Here is a 10,334-nt window from a genome sequence, read left to right as displayed (position 1 = left end):
GGTGCCAGCAAGCTGGCCTGAACGCACGGTTATCAAACAATTGCTAGGCACTGATCCATGGCAAACACTCCTACAGATTCTGTCATTTGTTCCTCCAGTTTGCCAAACTTCTCTGTTCCACCTTTTTATGTCTGTCTTTAGAAGTCTGAGTTTTTGTGCCTGGATAAAATCATGAGTACCACTGACCGCATATCCATCTCACCGTTCTTGCACTTTCAAGAAAATCTTCAGCCCTTAGCCACATATCTTCGAAATTAATTATGTGCTACTTGGCTACCAATCGCCGCACTTCAGCATCAAAGGTTTGTGGTCTGAAAATGCTTTGGTCAAAAATTTCTGCCTGATGTTTCTGAAGACTTCATCCCATTCTATTGACATGAGGAATCTGTCAGTTCTTGATGCTTGGAACTTATTATCATCTCTGGACCATGTGTAAAATCCATCATGTAAAGGANGTCACACGAACCAGGTTTGATTCCTTGAGTTTAAAAAAATGAGCTCCATCTCTGATTTCTGAAATTTTGGAGAGAATTTGTTCTCTGAGGTAATTAGCTTGAATCATTCAAGTCGACTCGTGTTGTTTATTGCTTGAATTAACTGATTGCAACTGTTCATTTGGAGCTCGAGTGCTTGACTCGAAGACTTAAATTCATTTTTCATTCTTGTTGCTGTTGAATTTTGATCGAGAGTTTGTCGTCAAGTTTTCAGTTGAATTGAATTAGTTTTGGAGAGCCAAAGTTGAGTTGTAATTCTGCATTCAAGAACCACTGTTTGGGACAGCATTTAGCAACATCTTTCTGCATTGTATGCTCAGATCACACCAGCTCTTTAGCTACTTCTTGTTGTCCAGAAATTGCAGCAACAAACAAATGGTTTAGGCTGCTGGAAATCCAACACTTTTGAGCAGTAAATCTGCCCTGTTTCAGCAGTGTTTGATCAGACTTCTGCATATGTTTGACAGCCTAATTGCATCAATTTGGAGGAGTGTTTGAGCAGCAAAATCTGCACAGTTTGGACTGAGAGTTCAGCATTGTTTCTACATCTGTGAGCTTCTAAAATCTGAAGCCTTGGACTAGCATTAGAGCAAAGAAAATCTGTATTATTCCTGCCACTGATATTTGCGCTGTTTCAGCAATTTCTGCAGTTTTGTTGACTGTTTTCAGCTGAATTTTTTTTGCACTTTGTGGTTATTCTGCTTTGTGGAAACTGCAACTGAAATTGAAAAGGTTTTAAGTTTGAGATTCTTTGAGCTTGTGAACCTAAGTTTGAGCGGTGTTTAACAGCATAAATTGCACAAGTTGTTAACCTCGAAATCAGCATTGTTCCTGCTATTTTGGGCATCAGTTGCACATCTACAGATTAATTTTTCCCAGTTGTTTTAGTTGTTTAACAGAATTGTAGTTCACAGTGGTTTCAAGTTTAATTCAGGTCCAGGGAATGCTCAGGAAACTTCAGAAAACTAGGAGCTACAGTGGTCGCACAGTTTTACCGAGAAACTCTGATTGTTAACTCTAAATTAGTTTCAGTTTTCTGTCAACTTTTTATTGTGCTCTAAACTAGTGTAAACTTGATATTAGTTCATATTAAGTTTAACATAGTTCTTTGTGTGCTTAATTTTGTTTCGTGCCAATTGTTTCGTGCTTTTGTCTTTTAATTTCGTTGCGAATTGCTTGGTTCAAGTCCGTTTGCTTTTAATTGTGCGTCCTTGTGAATACACAACTTCCACTCCACCCCGAAGCGGTTGGTACTTGTTGTGAAACCTTGGAACTTAAGTTTGCTAGCAATTTTGACATTCACTACTTGAGCGGAAAAAGGCAAGAGTGAATAGGACATTGAGCACGCAAGAGCCAATTGGTGCAAAGTGCGATACACGAGGGTTGAGCGATATCAAGTGAGTTGGTGAGGACTTTTACTACTAACTTGTTTGCTCATTTTGTAGGTATCATGGAGTACGGACAAACTTTTACTCCTAATTGTGATCCACGGAGTGAGACTCCGATGCATGATGTTGTTTCTATGCTTTATGACATAAGCGAGAAGGTTACCAACTCTATGCTTTATGACATAAGCAAGAAGGTTATCAACTTAAGTGAGAAGGTTACCAACTTAAGTGAGAAGGTTACCAATATTAGCATACGGCAACACCAAACGGATGCAAGGTTGAATTCCATGATAGAGGAATCTCACTTGAGGCAACAAGGAAGGGAGCATAGTATGACGCTTACTAATTCCTCTACTACACCCTCTCCTTCACAAGTGCGAGAAATGCTTCAAAGGGAAAAATTGCAACTCCACCAACCCAACCAAATACCACAAAACTTACCAAGGCAACCACAATCACCAAAGGGACCTTATTTTCCTCCACCAAACTACCGACCACCTATCCCCTACCAACCTCCAACCACACATCCTCGACCACAAGTACCTCAACTTCAACCTTATCACACTCCACCACAAGTTTACTCTTCACCACCACAACCCCACCAAGATTACTTTCCACCACCCCAAGTGTCCTACCCACAAGTACACCAACCACCATTTACACCTCAAGCACACATACCCATAATACCACCACCCAAATGACCCAACCTCGACCACCAATGAATTTAGCTCCCCAACGTATGCCTCAAGCACCACCAAGGAGGGACAATCTCCCTCCTCCACCACCCATACCACCTCAAGAGCCTCAAATGATTAACAACCCACTTTTTCAATATGATCATGAGACCACCTTGAATGAGTTGACAACATCCAACAAGTTTTCCATGATAAATATAGGGGGGATAAAGTGAACCAAAGGGGAAGAGGCCAAATGAGTTTGAGAACGTCCTTGAAAAATGCAAAAGAGAAAAAGTAAGGATGAGAGACAAAAGATAGAGAGTAGTGAGAGAGAGAAAAGTGACAACTCTAGAGTGGATAAAGGAGGGAAAGTATGGAGTGAAGTGAGTGAGTTGTCACAAGAAATGAGTGAAGAGCTTAAAAAGAAAATGAGAGACAAGAAAGAAGGAAAACAAAAAGAGAGTGAAATTTTTCCTTATTCTAATGCTAACAACCTTTCTTCTTTCTCTAGTTGTTTTGTATCTTGTGAAGGAACTTTTGGAGGTGAGCCATTAATTGAAGTTCAATCTACTTTGACGAACTTGGAAGAAGATCAAGCTACCTTTTCGAGAGAACTTTTGAAATTTAATGAGCAAGTTCAAGGTAAAGAGAATTTCACTTTAGAAGAGCTTCAAGGTAACATAGCTCATCCTTCTACTCGTGATACTTTAGTTGATTGTGGTGACACTTTGAGTTTGAAATATAGCTATGATATTGATACTTTTTTATCTTGCAATGAGAAAAACAGTTTTGGGTTGCAACTAGCTAGGAGTGCTTGCGCATTATTGGACGATTCTAGTTCTTTGTTTAATGAATCCCTAGCTAGTGATTTGTGTGATGTTGAATCTTATGATACCCCACCTTTATGGGATGATGCATGTGATGATTCTTTTGACTCTACTTTAACTTTGTTAGAAGAAAGTTTTGACCTTTATGGAGAAATGAGTCAAGAAGAATGTGTTGATGATTCTTTTGATTCTATTTTCATTCTTTTGGCAAAAAGATTCAATTTTTATGGTGAAATGAGCAAATGTGAGTTTGGAGATACCTTGTTCGAGAGTGACAAGTTACTTCTAATGACATAAATATAAAAGAAAAACTTCCATTTGTATTCCAATGAGTTAACTTCTCTTGTATTTGATCTTGATGACTATTATGCATATTTATGTGATGATTTTGTTGAGTGTGAAAAGGAATGTAAATTTTTTGATGCTAGCACTAGTATTTATTGCTTTACTTATTTTATTCCTACTTTTGAAAGAACATTCTCGTTGGATTTTGCCAATGCTTCGATGAGAAAAGGTAAGAATGTTTCTTTTGGTATTTTGAGTGACCATTTTGAGCAAAAAGAACCTAACTTTATTGATTTTTTTGTGAAGGTTCAACATGAGAAAGTTGTTAAGGTTAAGAAAGGCCTTGAACTAACACTTTGGCATACTTTTTATCAAGAGCTTTTTGTTTTTCCCAAAAGCAAGAACGGTATGTACGTTTGGCTTATGCTTATTTTGTGTTTATCTAAGGGCATTGAGGTAAAGAGTTTTAACTTTGAGTATTATGATATTCTTTATATGATGATTCATGATGAGCATGGCATATCTCTTAAGTTGTCATGTGAAGTTGTTGGAAGGTGTGTAGATATTTGGAGATTAAAATTTGTGTTTGACCACGGAGTTGCTTCTTATCATGGTGAAGTGTCTTTCTTTGAGTTGGAGAGTATGATTTTTATTCCTTCTTATGACACTTGATTATACCATAAAAGTGTGCACTTTGTTGAGGATTTGACAATATTGTGGTTTTGTTGGAAGCATGAAACTTTACACTCTCTTAATTCTTCTCATGATTTATTATTTTTCTTATAGTCAAGTTTGTGTCATTAGTAATGGAGATGTGTTCTTTATAGATTGCGACACTTGGCTATATCATAAGAGTGTCACTTTTGAGTACAAGATTGTGATCTCTGATCTTTTAGCTTGGACATACAATACTTTGATTGTGATTGGCTTGATACTTATCTTTGCCTCTTTCTTGGTTTTGCAAGGCCCACTCTAGTATAAATAGCCCTTAAGGCTTTTATTTTAGGTAGACTTGATGAATGATAAATCTTGAAGACATGCAAGCCTCACACTCTTTCCTTATCTTTTAATTAATGCATTTATGTTTATACCTTTAATTCCTCTATTGCTTTGTTTATGCTTTCATTAGTGCTAAATTAATCTTAGTTGGTGAACAATTAGTAGTGAATTAATTGCTTAATTACTTTATCCGGGTTTTCAAGAGTTGTCTATCTCTTGAGGGTTTTCATAGATTGTGTTCGTAGAGGTAATTAGGCTTCATAGCCTAATTGGTTCTTGTTCTTCCAATCAATTGTAGGTCTAGCTCTTATTGTTGATTCCGCGTATTTTGTCATATCCGTGTTTTGGTTCATAGTTCGTATCAATAATGCAATTTTAATCAGTTAGACGGAAGCGAGACTGAGATGGTTTGGGCATATGAAGAAGAGTAGCATAGATGTCCTTGTGAGGAGGTGCGAGAGGTTGGCGGCGGTAATAGTTCTAAGGAGAGGTAGATGTAGACTGAAGAAGAATCGGGGAGAGGTGATTATACATGGCGCGACACATCTTCAGCTCAACGAGGACATGACCCAAATAGGGGAGCATGGAGGTCAAGGATTAGGGTAGAAGGTTAGTGGATAATCGAGCGATTTCTCTCTTCTCGGTTGGAGAGCGTGGTTGTAGTTTGGAGCACCTTATATGCTCCCTATGCTCCTTATCAGTGTTATTAGTGTTATTGGATTGCTAACTTATTCCCCAATTTTATTATTACTGTTGTTTCCTTTATTTTGGTTGTCTTACTACAATCCTACTATTACTACTATTCTTTTATTGCTTTGGTTATCTTACTACTGATCTTCTCCTTGTTCTCCATTTTTATTGCTAATGTTCTTCTTTAATTTGTTTTAAAAGTGCTTTTCTTGAGCCGAATGTCTATTACATATAACCTCTCTAGCTTACACAAGGTAAGAGTAACGTCTTGCGTACACTCTACTCTCCCCAGACTCCACGTGTGGAATCATACTGGATATGTTATTGTTGTTCTTGTAGTGTAGGAGTAGTTAAACTTGTCTTATGCGATGGAAGTTATGAAAATTATACTAGCTTGAAGAAGTTACTTCTTTGGACTTTTAACTTCTCTTCGGTGTTGTATACTTGATTTTATAGGGTTGCCCTATCTAGTAAATTGTTTTTCTTGAAGAAGTATGAAAGTGAAGCATAATTAGATGGAATTTTGGTGCCGTAATTTAATGGTTCAACTATCTAGGCTTAATTTACTAGAGAATGATAGATGATGTAGTAAAGAGCATGAAAATAGGACAGCTGAAATGGAGGAGTACTATGGGATTGCTATACGATAGGAAGATACCTGACACAGTGAAAGGTAACATTTATTGAACTGTGGCGAGACCTTTAATGTGTTGTTGTTGGTGAGACCTTCAATGTGATACGGGACCGAGAGGCCTAACATATCCACGACATAGGTGTTGCAGAAGTGCCTATGCTAACATGGATGTGCAATCACGGACTGGACGAAAATGGACACTTCCGAGACAGGACGCAAGTACTACACACGAAATGAGGGAAGATCGACTAAGATGGTTTAAACCATGATCTTCATAGACATCCACAATCATTTCATAATGCAACTTTATGATGATTGAAGGTGCTCGAGATAAACATAAAATTACATGGAGGTATTGTTGCAAAAGAACTACAATTTCTTGGTACCTGTGCGAACCTAGCTAAGTACAAAATATAAGGAAACAAAAATTCCATATATGTGATACTAATTAGTTTGGATTAAGGTTTAGCCATTATGTTTCACTAACATTAGGATTAGTCTTTTTCAAAAGTCTTTTCGATTTGGTTAGAGGCTAATGTGAAAATATAGGAATAAATTTGAGATTTAGAGGACCTCTAGTTTTAGATAATGTCCTATGTTCCTGAGAAAGCATATTATTTATAAGCATGGAATGATTTGGGCCCGAACAGAGTAGAATATTTACAAAGGATTCATATCGCTATCTCTAACTTTATTGTGGAATTGAGTTGTAATTGATTCATTGATGTTGGTCTCAGGAGGGAAAAAACCAAGCAAAGGAGACTTGCGATTCGCGGAAAAGTTACTTAAGAAAAGTTCTGTTGCTTTGTTTAGTATTTTCATATGTTGAGTAGAGGTTTATGGTTGAGGGACTGAAAAAGTTTCTTGGGAAAATGATTAACAAAGGTCTCTCAAAAAAAGTACTGGAGTTGCACTTCACCTGGGCAATTGCGGAGTATAAACGTGCTTTCTAGACTGCTACGGCCCCAGAAAAGACAACTTCTTTTTTTGCATTGGTCTGCATCCAGAGAATCGATAAGCTTCTAGTGCTCTATGTTGATTTCTAATTTGTTTATCTTGTTTTCCTCGAGCTAACTAGTGCAAATACACTCTGAAATTCTTGCGGACACCTACGCTGATGCTATAAATTAATGTTGCAAGAATTTCACAAGTATGTTGTCGTAAACAATGGGAGTCTTTAGTAAAGAGAGATCAGTCATGGTAACTTGTGTTTCATTTTCATGTGCAACTTTATAGTGGAAGACATAAATCACCCGTTGTTGCAATCTGCTTGAGCTTTGTGACCTAGTTTTCTATTCATTTGGATTGCACAGAACTTTTAGGCCTGGTTTTCTTGAGACGATGGGTTCGAATCCCAGCCGAGGCAAAAGATTAGGTAATTTTTCTTATCTTCTACGTCGTGGTGGATAGAATTATCCGGTACTTGTATTAGTAAGAGGATACAGGTATCGGATGAAATAGACGAGGTGCACGCAAGTTGGTCCAACACTTTGTTATTAAAAACTAGAAAGAAAGAGAGAGAAATGAGTAGATATGCATATCAAGGTCTTGAAAAGTCATTAAAAAGAATCTAACAATTTTTGCATGGCCTAGTGGTCAATAAGTGTGAAAGGTCTTGGTAGATGAAGGTTCATCCTAGGCGAAGCGTTAGGTGATTTCATCCTATCTATCTAAGTTTTGGTAGGCAGAGTTACTCAGGTACTAGTGGAGGTAGCAGGTACCCGATGGATTAGTCAATGTGCTCGCAACTAATTGTTCATTTTTTTTTGTAAAGAGGCAAATCCATACCCTATTGATGCCTGAATAGATCTTTTCTTCGAAGCCATTAGCATCACTTAGCCTCGTAACCTTTTTGGGCATCCTCTCTTTGTCTATAACTTCATACAAAATTATATTGCATTTTTTCAAAAAAGAAAAATAACATTACTACATAAGATGTCTCCATTAGACAAGAAGGATCTCATTGATCTATCACTAATTTCCCATCACTTCAGATTAATAATTTTTAGTTGAAATTAGCCCTTCAACCAAAGATGATGCTCAAACCAACATTGGCTCATCCTGGATTGAGTAATAATTTGACCCTCACGAATCACTTGATGAACATGCTTATATTGTTTCATGAAGCTAGAGCATGATTATGGGCAAAACTGTTGCTTTTCAGGCGGCATTGAGAAATTACTAATGATGGATACATCATGTGATATGGTAAAATTGTGTAAAGATGCTGAGCAGCAAATGCCTAATGATAATATTGAAACATCATACATTATTGGTGATGAAGAATATTTGCCTGTGAAAGAAAAGTACGTATAACTATCTGATGCTTTCCTTAATGAATGGTGGGATTAAGCTACTGGTGGATTAAGGAATAACATCCTTTTTTGATACTTTTGTTTCACATGGGAAGTTCTGTTGATCTGGTCATTAGCTGCTTGGGACTCCATTGGACAAATGATCTTCCTGGAGCAATGATACAGGTGCTTGCTGTGTTTGGTCTGATACAACCAGATTGGATGTCCTTCTAGTTCTTAGTCATTTTCCTTTATTTTATTCTTGAACTCAAAATGACATCATCTCCAATTGACACTTACTATAACTGTATTTCTACCAGTGCAGATTGGCTTTAAAGTCAGATGGCCTATTTTTGGCAGCTATTCTTGGCGGAGAAACACTGAAGTATTTCACTACCATTTTATTTAGTGCATGCAGTCTCTATGTCTGTAGTTGTCTAATTGTCATCGTACTGCTATCATCTTAGGGAGCTGCGAATAGCTTGCACTGTTGCACAAATGGAGCGTGAAGGGGGCATCCGTCCACGACTATCACCCTTGGCCCAAGTATGTTATAAAAAGTTTGGCTATAGGACACCGATTTTGGTAATTGTTTCATAGGTGCTAGGATTGGCTCTTGTCAAAACTAGAAACAATCTCGAGATTCCTAAAGTAATGCATGTCTAACAATCTTTTATTGTTTATAAGATCTCACAGCAGACACTTCTAGAAATTTCAGTTTGGCACGGTGACCAATTTCGGCCACTGTATCATGGATTATTTTTCGGAAAGATAGGTCTTAACGCGTAAGGACGTATTACATGAGCTGAATTTGTTATATGTAGTGTAAAATTGACTCCGCTCATACTTTTTTGTTTCATGTCAGTGGGTCAACCAAATTTCTTTTCTGTTAAGTTTCCTTTTTATTTCAATTTATAAACGTTTCCGTATAATAAAATTGTTCTCTTTTAGATGCACAATGCTATAGTATTCCGTTCAAGGCAGTATGACTTTGGCACGTGGAGTGGTTTCAGTTTTAACTTAATGTCTATTTGAAGAAAAGGAGTGGGGGAGTATATGGAATGAGGAAGCATTTGTTCATTGTCAAATGTGGATTTCAGTCTGGGCCATCCAGTAAAATTATTGTTCAACTACAGTATGCAACGTGCAATGTTTTCTACTTACACGTTAAAGGCTCATGGTCTGCAGTAGGGTTATCTGCTTCTCTGGCAGCAACATATCATTTCTTGTTATTTACCTTGTACTCCTCTACCATTCCCTGGGAATGGAGAAACTTTAAGCAGGCAGTTATATATCGTCGTCACAGCGAACAATGGAAACAGGACTAAGAATCTGTCTTATTTTTGTAAAGAATTTCCATCTGGTAGGTGAAGAGTCAGCTATCACTTCATTGTTGGTAATTTAAGCTATAAATAAAAGTTGTATTGTTGCTCGTTAGATGAAGAAAAGGTTGTGGTAGGAGCAACTTATAGGAAAGTAAACGATTCATGTGAATGAGCATATATAATTGTGTTGCAGGTGCGGGATGCTGGCAATCTCTTGACTAGAGCAGGCTTTACTCTTCCAGGGGTTGATGTTGATGAGTATACAGTTCGATATAGCAGTGGTAAGAGTTTTGCTTCGTGCTTTGGTTTCCAAACTCATATTCAAGTAGACTGGCTGGCAGGAGCCTCTTGTACATTGCATGAATCCATGTCTGAATATGTCTTAAGTTTCAACAGCGCTGCTTGATGTGCTCCCTTGCTCTCCACTTTTTGCTCGTACAATTTTCTAGCTTTCTGTAAAGTTTTTCATATCATCTATATGGACATATTTTCTTCTGAATGATGGACGTTTTCTTTTTACGTCAAGCAAAGGTAGATTTCTTTCACTCAACGTCCAGATGATGCAAGTACAAAAGAAGTTAGCTCTTGTACAATGTCAGATGACCCCTGACAAAAAATTGAAGGACCTTACAAAATCCAAAAGAAGAGTCGGTGCTATTTACATTAAAAAGTTTACTTCAAGCAAAAAGATTCATCAAAATTCTAGCCTTCAGAACAGGAG

The 10,334-nt window shown here is 37.5% G+C and overlaps 1 protein-coding gene and 1 long non-coding RNA gene across 2 annotated transcripts; both read left to right on the top strand.

The window, feature by feature from the left end:
- LOC109225411 lies at positions 450–5,397 on the top strand. Its single transcript, XR_002067911.1, has 2 exons — positions 450–2,040; positions 2,098–5,397. It is a non-coding gene; the product is annotated as an uncharacterized LOC109225411 (long non-coding RNA).
- LOC109226014 (putative methyltransferase At1g22800) lies at positions 5,934–10,019 on the top strand. The gene is made up of 8 exons (XM_019390819.1): positions 5,934–6,033; positions 6,732–6,801; positions 7,308–7,369; positions 8,159–8,300; positions 8,405–8,474; positions 8,609–8,673; positions 8,756–8,834; positions 9,807–10,019. The coding sequence occupies exons 1-8, from the start codon at positions 5,934–5,936 to the stop codon at positions 10,017–10,019; spliced, it is 801 nt and encodes a 266-aa protein (XP_019246364.1).

The sequence above is a fragment of the Nicotiana attenuata genome, chromosome 5 (assembly GCF_001879085.1).
Source record: "Nicotiana attenuata strain UT chromosome 5, NIATTr2, whole genome shotgun sequence".
Classification (NCBI taxonomy): Eukaryota; Viridiplantae; Streptophyta; class Magnoliopsida; order Solanales; family Solanaceae; genus Nicotiana; species Nicotiana attenuata.
The sequence above is the reverse complement of the archived record's forward strand: the minus strand, read 5'-3'. Positions and strand labels throughout refer to the sequence as shown.

Coding starts and splice junctions, on each gene's coding strand:
- LOC109226014 (XM_019390819.1), top strand. CDS start 5,934: ATGATAGATGATGTAGTAAAGAGCATGAAAATAGGACAGCTGAAATGG. Junction 6,034..6,731: donor GATACCTGACACAGTGAAAG/GTAACATTTATT, acceptor TGTTGGTCTCAG/GAGGGAAAAAACCAAGCAAA. Junction 7,370..8,158: donor CAGCCGAGGCAAAAGATTAG/GTAATTTTTCTT, acceptor GTTGCTTTTCAG/GCGGCATTGAGAAATTACTA.